General features: G+C 38.9%; 1 protein-coding gene across 14 annotated transcripts in view; it reads left to right on the forward strand.

The window, feature by feature from the left end:
• The window catches only part of THRB (thyroid hormone receptor beta), a 371,451-nt gene that overhangs the window by 316,897 nt on the left and 33,088 nt on the right, over positions 1-21,466 (forward strand). For 13 of the 14 annotated variants that reach the window (XM_038570696.1, XM_038570703.1, XM_038570693.1 and 10 more), the window contains one exon: positions 19,970-20,070. In XM_038570696.1, the coding sequence (XP_038426624.1) occupies positions 19,970-20,070 (101 nt within the window). Of the gene's footprint in view, positions 1-4,516; positions 4,860-19,969; positions 20,071-21,466 lie in introns of those variants that run through there. The other variant, XM_038570692.1, reaches the window with a different exon arrangement.

Genomic DNA, 21,466 nt, shown 5'->3' on the forward strand with positions numbered 1-21,466 from the left:
CTTTTTTTTAAAGTGAAGAGGTTCACAGTGTAGGCTGGTATGGCAGTTCTACGGCAGTTCTAAGTTCAGCAACGTAGGTTCCTTCCAGCTCATTCTTTTACCATTTAGAGTATAGCAGTCATTCTATTGGGCCAAAATGGTGGCTGAGGCTCCAGCCATTGTATCCACATCCCAACAGCTGGAAGAAGGAACAAAGACGAAGCAAATGGTATGCACCAGTTGTTGTTTTTTTTTTACGTTTCATAGAAACTGCCTTACAACATTTCTTCTGCTATATCTCAATGGCCAGAAGTTGTTAACACAGATACATGTAGGTGCAAGGGAGACTGGTAAATGAAAGTCTCTTTCCCAAAGGCCGTTGCACAACTAAAACTTAGACAATCTATTACTAAAGTAGAAAGAAAGAAAAGTTATTTGAGTAGAAGCTAGCATAAACGTTTCATGTTTTTTATCTTTCCTTATGTGCCTTTTCGCAAGGATAGTTAACCACACTCTCCCCAAGACATTTCTGCTCAGCTGTCTCATATCTCTGGCCCCCACTGTTGAAGTCCTGCATACCTTCAAAAGCCAGCTCAGAGATCACCTCTTCCATGATGCTGCACCTACCTTGCTAGGCAGATTCTTCCCATGTTCCCATGCCACAGTTATCACACTTCCTTGGATTTAGTTCTTTCCTGGTCTGTCTCCTCAGCTAGTTGCCTCTGCTCAATGGGACAAGTTAAGGACAGGTGGAGCCAAGTCGAGGCATTGGAAGGTGAATTTTTAAGAACTAAGGGAAATACACACCCAAGATGCAAACGAAGAAGTAGTTAAGTGTGGAGGACACCCTGGAGCATGGTAAAGGGGCCATGGTCGGGCACCCAGTAGAATGGCAGTTCTCAAATTCGGCTGCCTGTGCAAATAACCCAAGGAAGTTTAAAAAAATCTTGATGCTCACGTTTCACCCCATACTGATTAAATTAGAATTTCGGAGCATGACACCGAGGCATCGTTTTTTAAAGCGTGTATGTGATGCCAATGTACAGCCTTATTTAAGAAACAACACAGCTGAAGACAGAGGAAAACACAAGGAAAGAAGATACTTTCCTCCTTTAGAGACCTTGAGAGTTTGTTGTTTACCTTTGAGGTTTTTCCAAGTGAAACCATTAGTCTTACCCTTTTAGGTCATTTCCTGCCGGCCGAAGACAGAGATGTATTTACGTAATAAACTATTATTGATTAGAACATTTCTAATGAGAATTATTAAAGCCCTCCCAAGTTTATTTCAGGTGATTAGATGCACTATGGGTTAAATAAGTCTTAAGCTTCCCCTTAAGTAACTAAATTAGAGTAGTCAGCCAGGGAAATAAGAAAACAATCTTACCGAAGCGCACCTCATTTGTGACACATAATACGTTTAAATTGCTTTATCGACTTTACAGAGAAGCACGCCAGATCGATCACAAGTGACAGCACTGTGATTGCTTTTATCAGGGTGTGAGGGGCCATATTTCAAATTCAACGTGAGTCTTGGACTCCTTTTTTGGCTCACAGTAATGAGAGTTTCGTGCACTTACTACACATAAAGAACATCCCCTACTTGGAACAAGAAGGAATGCATTCCAGAAAGTTTTGTACTGTTTTCTCCAAAAGATAAAAGTTAGGGAGGGAGTTCTCTTAACTATGTTTTTGAAACTTTTTTCCTGTTCAAAGATTTCTGAGGCAATTCAGGATTGTTTTAATGCAGTGAGTCTCAGGGGTCTTCCCTGTGTTTTGTAAAAATCGAGGAAAAAAAAGTTTTGGGAGCCATTCTTTCCCTTTTCGCTGCAGTATGTATATCCAGTTCTGGGGCAGAAGAACGCTCTGATTTTCCAAGCACATTTGGAGATTTCTGGAAATTGTTTGTAAGTGTTCCTTTGGCATGAAAGTTGAGACTCTGGCTTTGGTTGTTATTGTTACTGGTGAAAAGCAAGAAATTGCTTGGATTTGTGCCTTCAGTGAAATAGAAAGGGAGCCAGGAAACGCACTGGGCATAACTGCAGAATTGGAGGGATCCGTCATGAAGCTCCTAACCAGAAAAAGAGGCCTCAGAACATGTGTGTTTGCCAGGAAAGAAAACTACTTTATTGAAAGGTTAATTTTCAGATTAGCTTGGGGAAATTTGAGATAAATAAATGAAATCAGACAAAAAACATAAGGCCTGTATCCTTTTTCCCAGGGTTTTCAGAAAATAGTCACTGCTTCCAATGAAATGTTTTGACATTTTCAGTAGGGAGAAAATGTTAATTGTAATGTTATGTGTATGTGTTCTTAAAAACATTTGCGAACTAATCTTTTATTCGTTTGAAGAGTAATCAGAGAGTAAAAACACTATTAAAATGTTAGCTATGTTCATTACTTCTTAGGATCACTTTCCTGCTGCCTGGGATGTTGTAGTTCATTTTCCTGATTCAAATGTACCAATCTGGAGAAAATCCCTTTACTTGTCTTAACAGTTCAGTTGTAGTTTTTTGAGGAGTCTTATTACTAAACATCCACGGGGTCTACCTGGATTCCTTCCCTTATTTTGCCTCATCTGTTTCTTGTTCTCTTCCCTTGGAACAGTGGCTCCTTGACTATGTTTACAAAATCATCAGCCCTCGGGGTGCCTGGGTGGCTTGGTCGGGTTAAGAGTCTGACTTTGGCTCAGGTCATGATCCCAGGGTCCTGGGATTGAGCCCCACGTCTGTCTTCCAGCCTGGCAGGGAGTCTGCTCATCCCTCTCCCTCTGCCCCTCCCCTTGCTTGTTCTTTCTCTCTCTTTCAAATAAATAAAATCTTTTAAAAAAATTAAATTATTAGCACTTAAAGACTCCCTTACATGTCAGTGGCCCACTGGCTCAGTATTGAATACACGTACTACTGAGCTACTTAGCGGCAGGGGCTGGATTGACTTTTGGAACAGCCATCTCTGCTCCCACCACCCCACTGCTTTGCACTTAACAGACACTGCATAGGTGTTTGTTGAATGACTGTCATTTCTACCGTCCTCCCTCCAGTCATATATCCGTGTTCTAGAATCCTGTGTTGTAGTTGACTAGAGTTTCATATCCAAAGAGCAGGTTTCACTGTTGAGTATTATAATATTACATTGTCTGTGGCCCCTTAGGAGGGAAATACCAACAAGGTCACACACTCATGGGCCAGCAGGAACCCAAATGTAAATGTCACCCCCTGAGTCCCAGTCCTACCAACTAAGTCTCTGGAAGAAAGAGAAAGAACCCCTAGCTTCAAAGAAAGCAGCTTTGGCCCTTACTGAATCATGATCTAGAACACGTGCATATAGTGGACATACACGTGCTTATCCACCCCTTAGTAATCATCTTAGCAAGCAGTTAGGGTCTAATTTGATATTTGTTCACATCTTAGTTAAAAGATATGGTGATTCATATGGAAAATGCTTTTCCCTCTTTAGAAGGTCACTGTCTTTAAACCTCAAGCACATGAATACTACTTAAATCACATTTAAACTTAAAAATGAACCCAAAAGCAGATTTGATTAGAAGAAAATGGTGAATGTACACTGTTTCCCACAAACTACCTCTAAGAGTGCCGTTAAGCACAAACGGAGGGGGAACTGCCGTAAGAGAGGGAATTCTTCATGAAAGCGTACCAGCACATATACTCTCCCTCGTGTGCTTATAAAGAAAACATAAAAACCGAATGAGCAAAGCTAAATTAAGCTTTAGGTCTCATGTAGATTAGTGCTAATGATGTAGAAAATTATCAGCTGCAAGGAACAAAACAGAACTCACAGACACCAGTGGTGTTTTCAGAAGTGGCTTTCCTTTCCTTGGCATGTTGCTAAAACCTGTGGAACCTGTGTGTCATTAGGAGGATGGTTGGAATCAGTAACATTCAACAGATTTAACCACCAACATTTGCATGACTAGATTAATGTTTTGGAGTCAGTCATCAGGCTCGTTACTACTGGGATTTTCTCTGGGTCATGCTAATAAACCGGATTATTGATTTTAGGATTTTCTGCGTATCCAAGGATATTGTCTAAGATGTCTTTACAATGTTTCATGCTTAAGTTGTCAAGCCACATGACATCGCAATGAGTAATCATTTTCTAATCACGTTAAAAGGGGTTAAAAAATGGCATATAAAATGAATCTTCCCAGATTCAGAGGAACAGGAGCATTCTTGCTGTTACTCTTCCAGCGGGGTGATGGTCATCCCTACCTGCATGCCATCTACCCCAGGAATTAGCTGCGTTCTCAGCTTAAGACCCTTTGATAGAAATCTGCTTTCCAATATGTTTGAATGGCAGGAGAGCCCAAAAGACAGCTCAATCTAAATAGGATTTTAGTACATCGGGTGCTATTCCAAAGTAAAGCAGGCTGGGGTTGCTGTGTGGTGGTGGTGTTTATTCATCTTTCCTTTTCATTTCATGCGTATGGATGGACACTTCTCGGCGTATATGCCCAGCTCTCAGGGTGTATGGGGCTGGTGAATGCATGTGTAGAGTGTGTGTATATGTAAAGTAGACACTGAGCCAGGGTAACAGAATGAACTACTGTATGCAAGAAGTATATGAAGTGCACCCAGCTGCCGGCAGCAATTGCTACATGCAGGCCACTGATTATTACACGTATTTCGAAGATAGTCCGGGTTACAGTGGTTGCAACGCTCAGGCTGTGCCCAGTAACAACATATATATGGAACAGGCCTGGGCAGTGAATCAGCCTTATACCTGTAGTTACCCTGGAAACATGCTGAAAAGCAAGGACTCTGACTTGGACATGGCCCTGAATCAATACAGCCAACCTGAGTATTTCACTGAAGAAAAGCCTACTTTTTCTCAAGTGCAGTCGCCATCGTACTCTCACAAAAAAGGTAGGGACCATTTTACTAAATTTGTTAAAAGTTTCCGTGTTTGTTTCTGTTGTGTTTTAAAGTTACAGTTTGCATCAGCTTTGTCAAATCTTTGACTTTAAGCGCTGTTTGAAATTAAAAACAGCAGTAAAGAGAGAGGTTGCTAGGTGATTGAAAGGGGTCCGTGAGCAATAAAGATTTCCAAGCACTTTTTTTTAAGCATATATGAGAGCTGGATTGAGCTGACTTTTTAAGCTGTGTGTGTGTGTGTGTGTGTGTGTGTATACATATTTAGATAGATAGATAGATAGATAGATAGATAGATAGATAGATAGATAGATGATAGATAGATAGATAGATGATAGATTGTGTGTATTGCCTAAAGTGAATAAGGTCAGTTTCTGTGCTAAAGAAAATATGTAAAAGGCTTCCCCTTGGTGGATAGGCACTGTGGCTTTTGAAGTGGGATAATTCTCCCCAGTTCAGGTTCAAATTAAAAACTCATTTGACTTTTTCTTGATATTTCATATTAAAAGTTCATTAATAAAATATTTTAGTGATTTTTAATGATCGTATACTGTTGATATATTAGGTTTTATAATTGTTCATCTTGATATGTTTACTGATCCATGTAAGCTGTGAAGAATCTACTCATGACCATATTAAGCTATAAGAATGTAAAACTCAAAAAGGAACTAATATGCTTTCTAATTCCATTTTGTCCCTAAAGTATTATGTGTCTGGAATCATGTTAAATGAATTCTCTATATGAAAGTAAGTAAAATACCCTTCAAAATATGCTAAGTGAAAACAAGTGCAAATCCATTTATCTTAATAGACACTGTAGCTTTACAGTGCTGTGTAATTTTCTATCAATGGAAAATTTCTTGTATACCAAAAAATAAAATAAAGTAAATAAGCAGGTAGTACACAGGAAACTCAGTAGCATCTGCCAGATACTTTGGAAATAGCTTAAATTCTATTCTATTCTTAAATATGCCATAAACTCTTTTTTTTCTGTGTACTATCTACAGGATATTGCATAGGAAACCAAATTTACAGGTTTCTGTAATTTGCAAAAATATGATGCCCTTTGATCCTCAAAGGTCAATTTCTCCATGAAATTATCTTAAAACAATGTGGCTTGGTTGATTGTGGTTCCTATAAAAATTATTTGTTTTTCTTAATGTGACTCTGTAATTAAAAGTAGCCTGTTTTGAAAACAAAGCCTAAAAAAAAAAAAAAACCCTCAAATTCCTGTTTAGTTTTTACCATATACTATGTTTGAATTTTCTGTCCTGTTCTCCAACTTCCAAATATGAAATATAAAGGGAATTATAGCAGAAAACATATTTAGAGTAATTTGTCTGCATTTTCCTCTAGTTTCACATCCTCTTGAAGGGTATCAGAATTTCTCATTTATCACATGGGGACACTACAGAAGTCCTCTAATGGGAATATTTGAGATAGGCTGAATGTGTGCTTTCTGTTTCATTTAATATTATACTTATAAGTAATTTATCTTTGAAAAGAAGAAGTTAACATTGCCTCATTAGACATTCCTGGATGTGCATTTCACAGTGTTGTGGGACCTCAAGACAATATTGGTGCCTGCCTCTCTATTGAGGCATTCTGCTATTCTTAAAAATTCCTGCAAAACTTTTCAGGCTCTTTTACTCTTTTGTTCTTTTGTCTTTACACGATATCTTCTTCAAGCAGGCTGGAGAATATTTGCTCATAAAACGTTAAACCAGATTCTTTGCTAATTAATTTGCCGCTTGAACTAGAGGCTAAGACACATTGTATGCATATATTGATGTAATTTCCCAAAGCCATATGCCATTGAAAGGCCACTGCCACCTGCCAAACTCACTAAATCAAAGCAGGCAAATATTCTTAAATGCGCCATTATTTACTGTTACAAGTCTCTAAGTAAATCCCAGTAAAACTAAACCCAGCTGTTAACTGTCTCTTTGGACAAAAGGTTGTACCCAACACGTTTATCCATATTGATCCATTATTGATTTTTGTTGTTGTTGGAGGACATCAGTAGTATCTCCTTAAGGCAAAATTAAGACTCTAAACAGGTGTTCAGTGGGGCAGACCTCATTATTCCGATTGGATTTTTATCTGTTTTCATGAAATTCGTAATTGTTTCATCTGGATTTGTCGCTGTCACTACGACGCTATAAACTCTTCCATAGTACAGCTGTCTTAACTTTGTCATTGTTTTTTTTAAAGATGGCTTATTCTTTAGCCCTTAATTGGAATTTTCTAGTATTTAGAAAATGATCATAATGCTTGTAAAAAAAAATGTACTGTCAGTACACATAGATGAAATAAAGGAAGACTACAGAATCCAATGTCAAGACTAGTTATCTTAATGGTAGACATTAGAATGATTTTAGTTCTCTTTGTGTTGTTTCTTGTGTGTTTTTACGTCTGTAGCCAAGCGAGTTCCTGAAGCATTGAGGGCATGAACGAAGAAAACGGCAGAATTCAGTTCATTAAATCAAATTTAAACTAAAATTCCAAGAATTAGACTGGGGAGCAGAGCCAATATCATTTACATTTTGAAGAAGGCTGAAATGCAGAATGTAACGTCTGTTTTATTTTTCATATAGAATATGAGAAGACACAGTTTTCATTTTTAAAAGTTAGGGACAAATAATAAGAACCCTAGCAATCACTCAGAGGATATGAGCTCCTTATTTTTGTCTTTCAAGTAACATGGCCTTACTTTGTCAGGTTAAAAATCAGTCATCACAGCCAGTTCTGACCACTCACTTCACCTAAGCCCCCAGCTCAGGAGGAAGGAAAGAGTAGGTTTGGAAGTCAGCCAGAGGGGAGGGGAATTGGTTCCTCTCCCTTGTGACCATGGTTTCATCATAGTTAAAAGTCAGTATCTTTTTCTTTCCTTTTTTCTTTTGCTTGGAGGTAGGTGGTGGTGTGTAGGTCACTGGTTGTTTCCACCAGAAATTCCAGTTACATTCCAGAGTCCCCCAAACAGCCTGAGTCTGGCTGACCTGCACAGTTTTGCTGGTCAGTCTCTGGGTCTATTTAAATAGAATCATTCCCTAGAGTGTCTGTCCTGTGCAACCCCTGTCCACCAGATTCTTTGCTTAACATTTCCATGTGCCATCTTTATAGAAATTGCACCTATATGTAGTATGTTTGCATCAGAGTTCATTTTTATGTCCAAGAGAATAAAAAACTCCTGGACTTTTTGAGTCCGGGTCAAGGAGATGGAGTGTTTTTGTTCTGTTCAGTTTTGGTTTTGATTGCACACATTCTTGTTCTAAAGCCACATTGTTAGTGTTGCAGAAAGAAACATTAATAACCAAAGCAGGAACTGCACCTAGAACCGTCCTTTCTGAATCTCTCTTCGTTGCCCCTTTGTCTCAGGGACAGGAATCTAAACCTTTCTTCATTTCATGTATGTGAATAATCATGTAAACATTAGAAATGGAAATTAAATTGAGGGATGTTTGAAGTGGCCCACATCAAGAGGACTGGATTAAAAAGAAGAGTTAAGCCCCAAAGAAATATGATCTCTAATTAGAATTTCCTTGGCCTCTTTCAAAGTTAAGGAAGGGTTGCTATATAGTAGAGTCGACATGAGGCAGTTCCAAAGTCTGCTCAGAAAAAAAATGTTCCATGAGAAACAGGTACCCTTAAGCCCTGGAATCACACTCAGTCTCTGGAGAGGCAGGCAGGAAGAAAACCATAAAAAAGGGAAGATTCATGAGTCTCCCAACCACATAATCACTCCCAGCCACAAAGCTGAGGATGAGATGATTGCACACTATTTCAATTTCTTTCTCAACACTTACCTCTCCTTCGCTTCCTGCCCCTCTTTCTCCTGTCTCCCCTGCCCCACCCCCACCTCCCCTTTACCTCTCTCTCCCCCAGGCTTTCTCTTTCTGCCTCTCTCTCTCCCTCTCTAGTTGAATTTGTTTAATTTAAACACATAAGATTAGTCCACCCAATGCACTAAGTGTTGCAGACATCCTATCTTTAAAATATAATACTTGACAAGTTAATGCAACTGCAGATTTTTCTGTAATGCTTATGTAATTGTAGGGACGCTGATGTAAGGTTAGGATTTCAAATTAGGCACGGCCCAACCCATATACTATTAAGAGACAATACCACTCCAGAAAACAATAGAACCATGTTTTAAAATACAAAACACATTTGCTGTGGAAGAGGTTAAAAGTTCCTGCTCTCAGTATCTAGAACTGGAAGCAAAGTAAGGAACAGTTGTAGTTTCCAAACCTAGTCCAAGTGCAGACAAAAGCAGGAGCTGACTCTTCTGTCCTTTGTCCTTTCTTTTCCGAGGATTAATTATCGGCCTTGTCAAAGGCTCGTCCTTCAGAAATCTCACTGGATGCCTAACCTCATCCTAGACCACCCACTGCCAGTTCCTCACAAAGAAAGTTAATAGCTGCAGTTCAAGGCATGTTGAGAAACTGAAGTCAGATGACTGACAGGCTTGTGAAAGATTGTTGGTGCTGTTTATTTCCTACACATGGGGCTCATGTCCGCCCCCCTGCATCCCTCAATGAATACTTTCCCACAAACTCAAAGCTTTTTTCTTAGGTCTCAGCATTCAGGTGCATTGGCCTGAGGTTCCATTGCCTTCCACTCTACCATCTGTTCTGGTCTAGCTTTTATGACCCCATCTTCTTGTACTGATACTAAGTACCAGTGCTCACTTAGTGTCTATTCTTCCTTTTCCAGATCCTCACGACTGCTGGGCGTCCGTGCGCTGTCCTTGGTACCACCCTCATCTCAGGTCCCTCTGTACTGTACTAAGCTGCTTTAGAGAATTTCCTGTTCTGCTGGAGACGTGTGCTTTTGAGTGGTTACCCCACTCCTCTTTCCTCATCTACAGATACTTCCTGCGGTGTTGCGGTGTCTTCTCTCCATGGTCATCCCCCTTCTCAAAGCCTTCTGCTTCTAGCCACTCAGTGGCTGTGATTCCCTGCCCTCTGCACCCACCACAGGGCTCCTCCTCTAAGTTTCAAACCCTCTTCCATGCCCTGTTAGATCAAACACTAACTCCACCAACTATCTCCTACCCACAGGGAAGATTCTGGCTTCCCTGCTCTAAAGGGAAGTTTTGATTCTGGCTTTGTACTTCTGCCCACACCGCACTCTGTTTTCCAGAAATCTTGGCCAGTTTCTCCATGTACTCCTCTCTCTGCCATACTTCCCTGAACTAGTGATACTTTTTCCAGCTACCAGCCACTGTCAGCTATACCCCAGCATGTGCCCTGCCATTCTCAGCCTGCATCACCTCAAGTCACTAACTCAGCTCAGAACCCACCAGCTTCTATTTAACCAGCACCACATTCTCTCCAACACCCTGGCTCCCGACTGACCCTGGCTTCAAAGGCAGGTATCCGGGATCCCTGGGTGGCGCAGCGGTTTGGCGCCTGCCTTTGGCCCAGGGCGCAATCCTGGAGACCCGGGATCGAATCCCACGTCGGGCTCCCAGTGCATGGAGCCTGCTTCTCCCTCTGTGTCTCTGCCTCTCTCTCTCTCTCTCTCTGTGTGTGACTATCATAAATAATTTTTAAAAAAAGGGCAGGTATCCCTTGTTTTCTACAATAGTGCTGAATCATTTGTGTACACCATCTTTAAATGTTTTTATATAATGTATATTAGACCAGAGTTTCTCAACCTTGGCACTATGGACTTTTGGGGTCAGATGATTGTTGTGGGGGCTGACCTGTGCCTTGTGGATGCCTAGCAGCCTTCCTTGCTTCTGTGCACTATATTCCAGTAGCACACAACTGCTCCCACCCTGCTTTGACTAACCATGTGTCCAGATACTGCCACATGTCCCTCTGGGGTGAAATTACCCCTGGTTGAGAACCACTGCATTAAAAGAACATCATAAAAAAAATAAATAAATAAATAAAAGAAAAGAACATCATATTTAGAGAACATCTAAAGTAGGGGATCTTTTTGTAATGTGAAAATCCCTCATCAGTTTTCCTATTGAAAAGTCTAGATTTTTGTATACTGAGTTGTTCCAAAGTATGCAACATACTACTGCAGAGTAATGCAACATACTACTTACATATATGTGTTATACATCATTCCTATAGTCTTGATTTGGGTTCTCTTCATTATCTATCATCATCTTCATCACCAGCTTATTTAGGTAAACTCCATCTGGATCATAAGCACCATAAGGGCAATCACCTCCTTTACTTCGTGCTCTGAAGTGCACATCTATTATGACTGCAGGGTATACCTGCAGACAGACCAACAGAGCTATAACAATAATGATGGTATCCTGATGACAAATGCAGCTGCTCATTCCCCTTCATTAAATATCAGTCTGAAGAGCTGATAGCGCATATTTTCAGAGCTATAACGCTGAATCTCATTCTGAATGGATTTTCAGATAAAGAAAAGGCAACCATTTTTTTCTCAAACATGCAGGATCTGAAATAATTGTGGGAACTTCCATGTAAGCACAATGCCATAAAACTCTCAGAGCAAAATCAGAGGCAACTAGTACCCATTTCTGGTGACCTTTCCTGGTCCCCTCCCCTTCTCCAGTCTTCTAAAATACTTTACCTTCCTGCTTTCCAACCCATTCCCTCTTTTATTTTTTTTTAAGATTTTATTCATTTATTCATGAGAGAGAGAGGCAGAGACACAGGCAGAGGGAGAAGCAGGCTCCATGCCAGGAGCCCGAAATGGGACTCTATCCCTGGACTCCAGGATCACGCCAAAGGCAGGTGTGAACCGCCAAGCCACCCAGGGATTCCACCCCCACTCCCCCATTCCCTCTTTTAAAGCAGGAAAAGACCTCATTAGTACCAGAGTTCTAAAACTCCAAAGCCTACACATGCCAGAGAGCTGATATGGATTAAAAACACAGCTGTTTCATTAGGACTGCTTAATTTAAACTTTTCAAGTAACATACATATTGTGTGTATGTTATATGATAAAAATATTTTTCTCTCATAAAGAAATATATTTTCTCTCCTTTTCTTTGAATTACTTCTGTCTTCCCACTTTTGACAAAAATTAAAAACCTGTGAAATATTTCTTTGCCTATAAAAACATAATCGAAGGATAAGCATAAATGACAACTGACATTTAGCTGCAGAGTTGAGGTACAATAGGGAGTCGTGTAGACTGTAGCAAACTAGAAAGTGTATTTTTTTTCTTAGAAGATGGGATGCCCTTCTCAGTTCAGTTAGACTTGTCACCCTCTGAGAATTTGAGCTCAGTACTGCAAGATCTTCTGATTTTTCACATGAAGCAGGAAATCACCACAAATGTTCTGGTTTTAAAAGTTGGCTGAGATCTGTAAACACTCTGCAATCCAAACACTGTGGATTGCCACTGTGTGTGCCCCTTGATTAAAATTTTGACTGAAACTCATTATACCAATCTATTCCCTTTCCTAGTGATGTGCATCTTCAAGTGGTTTAGTTCTAATTCTGGATTGAAAGGTTGTGTCAGCTACTAAAAACCTGAGTCTACGGGGACAGGGATGAGGAAGTTTAGCTAGTGACTTGTGTATGAATGTTTTATGCCCAAACTTAACCGTAAAATGAATATATTTTAGTTTCAGAAATTTTTCAGTCAGAAGAAATAGTCTGAAACTTGCTTTGCCCCCTTTTCTGCCCCTAAGACTTCCAGATGGTGGAAATCCAGAGTCCCTTGTCATCATGTCCTCTCCTCTTTTCTGAATTAACACCTCTGATCTAGTCCTCCTTCTGCTTTCCTTGTCCTCTACTACCTCCTGTGTTTTAGAGTTCTAAGACTTGGGACTCCATGCCTTCTGTCCCCCAGCAGCAAGAGCCTAGCCAGCCAGAGGTAAGGTGGAAAACAAAGATGCTCAGTGATTCCATGAGGGTACTAGGAATGTGGAAAGATGATTGCTGTTCTGAGGAAAAATTTGGTGAAACGGGAGCCTCTGGGGCAGCTCTGCTGGAAATTAGCAGACAGCAATAAAAGAGTATCTTTCAAGTTAATACAGTTTCAGGTTTGTACCCAGTGTCTTACACATTAGGGCTATGTATGTTTGTTAAATAAATTAATAGCTGGCTAGCTGGATGAATGGATGGATGGATTAATATAGTGTTTTCCAGAGAGTTGAAATTAACATGATGCCAAACTTGGTACCTAATACTAAGAATTAAATGTAAAAGGAAACAGCATTAGTATTTTAGGAAAAGACTAAAAGATGAGCCAGTCTTTTTACATATATAAAAAAATGACATAGGGAAGAAGGTGCTGAGGGCAGGGGGAGCTTAAACCAGAAGAGTCTGAGCTGTGGGATGAATTGAGAAAGTTCAATATAAAATTGAAAGAATGACTAAACATGGTAATTATTTAGCTTCCTTAAGGGTACTAATACGTAGTCTTATCTGATATCGTAACCCAAACTATTCGAAATTCTTTGATGGCTCTAAGTTGATAGTTCTGCAAGATGAATCAGCAACATGGACCTCTCTGAACTGACCAAAGTGTTCCCAACACCAGTAATAACCACTGGTTCTTTTAGATAGTTTTGCTTGGTAAGAGATCCTATACCAAAGGTAAGATTGGCCAGATTGGAAATGGTTTCTGAATTCAGCTCCTCACCCTTCTACAAGATCTGCCTTCCTAGGTAGCACCTTCTACTTTACATCTACCGTCAAGATCAATCTGCCTTATGTTCTAGTCCCTAAGCATTGTGTTTGCCAAGGTGATAAGAGGTGCCAGTGTTTCTTCTCCTAGGATCTGAGATGATATTGTAATCCATTCAAGAGAATTAAACTAGACAGCCTTCTGATTTTACTCATATATAGGAAAGCCTTGAATCCATTGCAAACCAGGAAACCAAGCTTACTGCCTGTTGCATGATTTCTAGCGTAAATATACACAACTTTCCCCTTCCATGCACCAAATCCCTCTGAGAATCAGATTTTTTAAATTAATGTTAAGCTACAACATGGATAAACCTTGAAAACATTATGCTAACTTAAAAGCCAGGCACAAAAGACCATAAAATGTGTCATTTCATTTGTATGAAATATCTAAAATAGACAGATCTGTATAAATGAAACATAAAAAAAAAAAAAGAAACGAAACATAGATTAGTGGTTGCCTCGGGTGGGGGGCGTGGTGAAAGGGATAGGAGGAATGGGAGTGTCCTCTAAAGGTACTGGGTTTCTTTGGGGGATGATGAAAATATTCCAAAATTGATTGTGGTGGTAATTTCACAACTCTATGAATATAGAAAAAGCCATTGAGTCACATGGTATGTGTGTTATATCTTAATGAAGCTGCTAACAAAAAAGGTTGAGAAATGTTAGTAATATTTGACAATGTCCACCTATTTTACATGCAAGATAATACGTGGCAAGTAAGCAGACATTGCCAAACATCAACTGAAAAAAACTCCAAGTCTTTGTTGAACAAACAGATGGAGTTTGCTTTCATAATAATATGCTTGATGAAGTGGCAGCATAGTTTATTAGTCTAAAAAATAATACATCTGAGCATGTAAGAGCTAGGGAAAACATATCACCCTTGAATTATACCATATCAACATGGGTCTTAATTGTTTTCTGGGGTGAACAGTCACTTGTGATAATTTGCAGATGCAATTCACAAAGGAGCAGTTGTGGCTACCAGGGTTGTGTTTCTCATGTTTTCTTCTAGACAGAACCAAATACTGACATCAATTTAGCATTCATTCCTGGTAACAAAACTTGTACTACATGTGCATTATCCTTAGCAGTGCATCTTTGGCCAGCATGTGGCTTATTTGGTAAGCATGAAAAAAGAAAAAGATAGAAACACAGAAATTAGGAGAGCAGGAAATGGTTAAGTTCTCTGGGAGAACTAGTTAGCATGTGATGTTGTCAAATATATTCAGTAATCTTAAGAGAATCTTCACCTACCTATTAATTATGTGTGGGATGTTACTCCCTGATGGATGACATTTAATGATGAATAACGGACTTAGGCATGATAATTGATGTGTCATTTTCTGTGGTGCCTGTTTTAGGTAAACAAGATGGTTCTGAGTTAATATTTTAGAGAAAAGAAAGAGATGGGTGGAATACACTAGGATGACCATGTAAGCAACTGCAACCAACTTAAGTAGATGTTTCTGTAAAAGTCGTGATGATTTAACTAAAGACATAAGTAATCTCCTATTCATCTACCCACCAAGAAGATAATCTAGGAGAAATAAGAGAACAAATCAAACCGCCCATCAGACTAGCAGTCAGAAAATGGAAGGAGCCCATTCCACACACAGAATTATCAGTAGATTCCAGGATTCACAAGAACTTAAAGGTCAAACTGTTCAACAACCTACATAAATTATTGAACTACAGGCAGAAGGAAATTTTCAGTATCTTACTACCAACACCACAAGACAGAGCAGGCAAGTCATGAAGTACAGTGAGAAATGGTGAGGGACCTGCATCTCTGTTTAAAGAGATGCAAACTCTCTTTATATTAAATTAAAATTAATTAAACAAACTCTGTTTAATATTCTCTGACCCTTCCAAGGCATGTCCCATAAGCAATACAGTATCCAACTATATAACAATTGGTCCCTGAATATGAGAAGGAAGTGGGCTGTACCTCTTTCTGCCTTATCCCTGCCATGTGCACCTGATACCCAGAACTGAAGAGTCTTCACTTTGAACAACTATTACATAACCTCAACAGATAAGAGATCAAGAGATAACTTTCCTGATGGGGAGAGATGCATTCCATCTGCCTTTACCAGAAAAGTGTGGGTTTTAATAATTGGGTTACTTTGTTGCTTAAAAGTTACTATGTGTTTTATAAGTCTATGTTTCAATACACCCACAAACAGGTACACACAGTCACACATGCTAATCCAAGATGAAGAAACCTCAAAATGGTAGAGTGGTTATCTCTGTGGTGGGGAGTTGAAAGGCAAATTTGGGTTTTGCTCATTTATGTATTTTATTTTTTCTATAATGAACTGTATTACTTGTAAATGTTTTATTTAAAAATAAAATTTGTAAGAAACTAATACACAAATGGAGGGTATTCATCCTTTCTAATGGCTGAGTAATATTCCATTGTATACATAGACCACAGCTTCTTTATCCATTCATCTTTCGATGGACATCGAGGCTCCTTCCACAGTTTGGCTATTGTGGACATTGCTGCTATAAACATTGGGGTGCAGGTGCCCTAGCATTTCACTGGATCTGTATCTTTGGATGGAGTGACTGGGTGATGGGCACTGAGGAGGGCACTTGACGGGATGAGCACTCAGTGTTCTATGTTGGCAAATCAGATATATATGTATTCTTTTTTACTGAAGTTTGATATATATGTATATTTTACTTTATATATATATATATATATATATATATATATATATATATATATATTCTTCTACCATATTGCTTTTGATTCCTAAAGAGGGACCACTGAATTCCATTGGTGTTAAGTTCAGAGTATCTTTGATCATTTCCCCTATGACCCTCCCCCCACATTTGGTAACTAGTTATTTCTCTGGGCACAGATCCCTGTCAGAATATTTTGTGTTATTTCTTCCTATGGATGGACTTCTTCTTTGTAATAAAGCAATCCCCAGTGAGTTTTCCTGTAGATGTTCACAGATTACCTATTAAATTTGAACCACAGCACCATCAGTTACCTACCAGACAGTGGTATACAACTTTGGGACTTGGGGTTAATGAGAAACCTAGCCAGGAAGCAAACACTCTTTTGAGTGTAATGGATTATATAGCCCAAAGTAGAAAGCAGAGCACAATGTATAAAATTCAGATTGCAAATCTCCACTTTTGGTGATGGTATCTGAATCACACTGGCCTGGTCATAGTGATTTTCATGTCTATATTGTGGGGAAAATGGTATTGCCCTTAAGCTCTCTTTAGTCCTGTCTCACTGTATTGAACCTAGTGATCAGAGCAAAGAAAGACCAAATCTAGTTGATTAGTGAGCCTGCATGTCCCCAGATCATTAGGTCTTGGATGAGCTTCAATCTGGATGTCTTCGTTTTAATCTGACTGGAATCTTAGTTTCTTTACCAAAAATCAAACTTTCTAATGCAGTTTTCATTAAGCCTGAAGTTTGGACTCCTGCATCTGCATTATGACCTCTTTCAGAAATCTTTTCTGAGATCTTTAGCCTTCTCAGGTACACCTTCAGACTTCAAGCCCAATAATGAAAACTTAGCCATCTTTAGATCATTAGCATATTGCCTGGCACATAGTATACTCATATAAATGTTTGTCAAATGGAAATGTTCTCTTTTATTTCCTTCATTTCTTTGTTTTTGCAATAACAGCTTTATTGAAACCTATTCCACATACCATAAAATTCACACATTGAAGTGTAAACCTATCCATGAAAAACGGTGGTTTTTAGTATATTCAGAGTTGTGCAACCATCAGTACTGTTTCTTTCCAGGACATTTTCATCACCATGAAAAGAGACTCTGTACCCATTAGCAATTACTCCTGACTCTCCCCACCCTCCAGGCCTTGTCATCCACTAATCTAATTTCTGTCTCTATGAATTTGCCTATTCTAGACGTTTCATAGAAATGAAATCATACAATATGTGGCCTTTCATGTCTGGCTGCTTTCTTTTAACATAATGTTTTCATTTTATAAAGGTTCATCCATATTGTAGCATTCCTTCTCACAGCTGAATGATATTACATTGTATGAGTATACTACCTTTTGTTTATCCATTCATCACTTGATGGATATTTGGGTTGTGTCCATCCTTTGGATATTCTAAATAAGGCTTCTTTGAATATTCATGTACAGATTTGTGTGTGGACATGTATTTTCAGTTCTCCTGGTTATACACTTAGGTGTGGAACTGCTGGGTCATATGTCACTTTATGTTTAACCTTTTGAGGAACTGCCAAAATGTGCTTTATTTTCTAAAGCACATTTTATATTCCTACCAGCAATATGTAAGGTTTCAGATTTTTCCATATCCTCACCAACATTTGTTATTGTCAGTCATTTTTATTATAACCACCCTAAGTTGAGTGGTGTCCCCTTGTGATTTGGACTTTCCATTTCCTTGCAGTGGAGTTCAGCACCTTTCATGTTCTTTCCTTCATTCACCTTTTCTCACATTAAGGAATGACCCGGACTGGAAGTATAGAACTCAGCTTCTTACACGTACGCTTACCAGAGGGAGAAACCATGCCTTATTTGTTTTTATATTCTCAGTACCAAGCACAGTGCTAAGCACATAGTACATGCTAAATAAATGTTTTCTGAACCTATGAATAGATGAATGATTAAATAAACACACAAATCATTCCAGTCCCCTATTTTTCTGTCCACATCCCTCCCAGAATTCTCTTTTTAAAAATGTCTGATGAAAGTTTTGAAACTCTTGAAACAAATTCAACAGATGACTCATGGTTTGCATGATGCAAAAGTAAACTAAGAAAAGCTGTGATATTTAAGAAGATAATCCTGTACATTACCAGATCTCACTCTGAAGTCACTTGTCTCCCTCCCAAAAGGGGCCATTTTTCTAAAATAAAGTCTGAGCAAAGTAATTTCTAAGAAATTGTGAAAAGGACTCATTTTCTTCTATCTCCTTTGTGGTTTTTTTTGTGGGATGTAAGCCCTCTGTGACCTAGTTTAATAAAAGGCCTATGAAAATGTCATGGTAAAACATACAGCAAGTCATCTGTCATTTCAACCTGGCTAATCTTTATTGAAACCAGTAAGAGTTTATCAAGTCAAGGAACTTCATAAGGGGCTATGATCAGGAAAAGGAATGATTTTATTTTCTCAGCCTTTCCCTTATCCACATCCCAACAGAGCAAATTTTGTTTTGATTTCTGCACTCACCTAAAGATATGTGCTTCAGTGGTAAACCACTGATACCATATGAAACTGAATTTGCCCTTTAGAATCAATTTCTTATATTTGGACATTGTCTACAAATGAAGGGAAAGAGGCAAAGACTAGTGGGAAGTAGGCTGCTTCTGCTTTGGTTTTTTTTTTTTTTTTAAGATTTTATTTATTTATTCAAGAGAGACACAGAGAGAAGCAGAGACACAGGCAGAGGGAGAAGCAGGCTCCATGCAGGAGCCCAATGTGGGACTCAATCCTGGGATTCCAGGATCACGCCCTGGGCCAAAGGGAGGCGTTCAAGTATGAGCCACCCAGGCATCCCTGTTTTTGTGTTTAAACTTTAGTTTCCTGGGCCACGGAATTTAAAGTAATAAACAATAGTACACTAACACAGAGAGTTATCGTGGTTGGACTTTCTTTTTTTCTTAATAAATAGCCTCCATTATTTCATACCACCCAGCATTCTCAGGTTTTGTGTCATAATGGCACAAGTTTACTCAAAAAAAATTTTTAGATGGCTTTGTTCATTCTACTTAAAGTTAACTGTCTATTTTTAGAAAAAGACCAGCGTTACTTATACTGGAAGTTAGAAGATCTGGTTAGGAGACCTCTGCCTTAATTTGTAGTATGACCCTGAGGTAGGCCAAGCAAACCTCTGAAAGCCTATTCACCTCAAATACTTGATGATCTCTGAACCATAATGTTTCCTGAATTTATTGCATGGTGCCTTGATTCTAAAGCAGATCCAGTCTTCTAAGAGAAAATTCCAAAATAAGCCTTGTAAGAGAGATTGTGTTCTTCAGAACCCAGAGCACTCCAGATGTCTCAGATCTTGGCCTCTCTGCATGATTCATTGGCTCCAGCAGTTTTCATGAGTATTCCCACCTGCACAGCAAGAGTGATCACACCTATTTCTAAGGCATTCTGAAATCCTGGGCATAGTATCAACTCTGTACACGTGAGAGAAGTTAGTGGATAAATATAAGATATGGAGGAAGTATATTGAGTCAGGGAAAGACTTTAAATTTTGTCTTGTTAAATATTTTATTTACCTTTTATATTTAAAACTAAATGATCATAAGATGTAAAGCCTAAAGCAAAATTTGGATTAAAGTGTATAAAACAATTTGGTCCTGCCTCCTCCCTCACGCGCTTTACCTCTTGTCTTCCTTTTATCCTCTGCCAAACTATGGTGTGTCTTTGACTTTAGCATGATATTTTCTCCTCACATTACTCTTTTTTCCTTCTTCACAGGGTACATCCCCAGTTACTTAGACAAGGACGAGCTATGTGTAGTATGTGGTGACAAAGCCACCGGGTATCACTACCGCTGCATCACGTGTGAAGGCTGCAAGGTAAGCTCAGCCCAGCTCCAGTCCCCTTCCAGGATCCCACCAGAATGCAACATGAAGTTTAAGTTCAAATTAGAACCAAATTCCAACATTCACGGCCTGTGATCATCCAGGTGTCTGGCTGTCCTCGTCATTTTTTGGCATGGTCAAGAACTGAATTTATTGACTTTTTCCAAATCAAAAATAACTACATGAATTTGCAAGAGTATAATGTCTGGCTTTTAAGACAGGGAGAAAACTAATAAGATGAAAAGAAATTAATATTCTCACCATGAGTTTAAAAATGCATAGATATTTTATATTATCCCAAGAAATAACCATTTCTCCTCCTCCTTTATCTCCAGTAGTTGAGGAGATAAAATTCATTCTACCACATGCTATTAATCTGAGTAAATATGCTCACTTTTATTTTTTTAATATGTTCACTTTTAAGGGTTCCATTAGGGAATATCTTTGAGGCTACTTAGACTTAATTATGTTCTGAAATTGTCCAAATTGGCTTTCCGCACAGCCTTCAGCCAGTAAGTAAATTCTGGGCATCCATCAGCTAATTTTATGCTCTACAGACCCATCTTCAGGAGATACTTGACAAGGATACATTAGTGATCAACAGTTCACTTCCCAAAAGTCAGACTAAATTTGCCTACTTAGACTCTTCATCATCAGAATTAAGATAAGTTTTCTGGCAAATATCTTTCGGTCCAACAACTTAGCCTAGAAAACAGTCTACTACAGAAATAGATAAAGCTTAACCCAGTGCTAGATCCAGCATTCAGCTAATGTTTTATAAATGAGGAAGTATATTAAGTCAGGGAAAGACTTCTTAAATGTTTACTTGGTAAATGTTTATTACTTTTTATATTTAAAACTAAATGATCACAAGATGTAAACCCTAAAGCAAAGACTGTATTAAATTGTGTAAAACAATTCAGTCTTCCCCCCTCTCTATCACCTACCTCAGCTCCTCCTCTTTCTTCCCCTCCTCCAACTACCTTCCTTTCCTCCTAACCTTTGACCCTAGACCCCCAAAATCAGCATCGTAGCTTGGTTTCAAGGTAAGGTGCTCCATTTCCCTAGTGGAAGATCTTCCATGCAAATCCCTATATTTTGTACATGAAATTCAGAAACACTTAGCAGAAGCCTGCTGGGAGTGTTGAAATGATATATCCATTGCAATCAGGGCATATCGGGGTGTTTCCAAGTTCCCAAGGCCCTATATCTGCAAGACTTTCATAATGTGATGGTGTGTGCTCTCATTCATCCAGACCCCTTTGATGTGGAATTCGTACCTTTTAACAAAGATCGTGCTAAAGATGGCTATTACATCCATGAAAATAATGTTTTAAAGAGTTTAATGGAACTGAATACAAGTAAATCTTGACTATTTATTAATTGGGGG

The sequence above is a fragment of the Canis lupus genome, chromosome 23 (genome assembly GCF_011100685.1).
Source record: "Canis lupus familiaris isolate Mischka breed German Shepherd chromosome 23, alternate assembly UU_Cfam_GSD_1.0, whole genome shotgun sequence".
Lineage (NCBI taxonomy): Eukaryota > Metazoa > Chordata > Mammalia > Carnivora > Canidae > Canis > Canis lupus.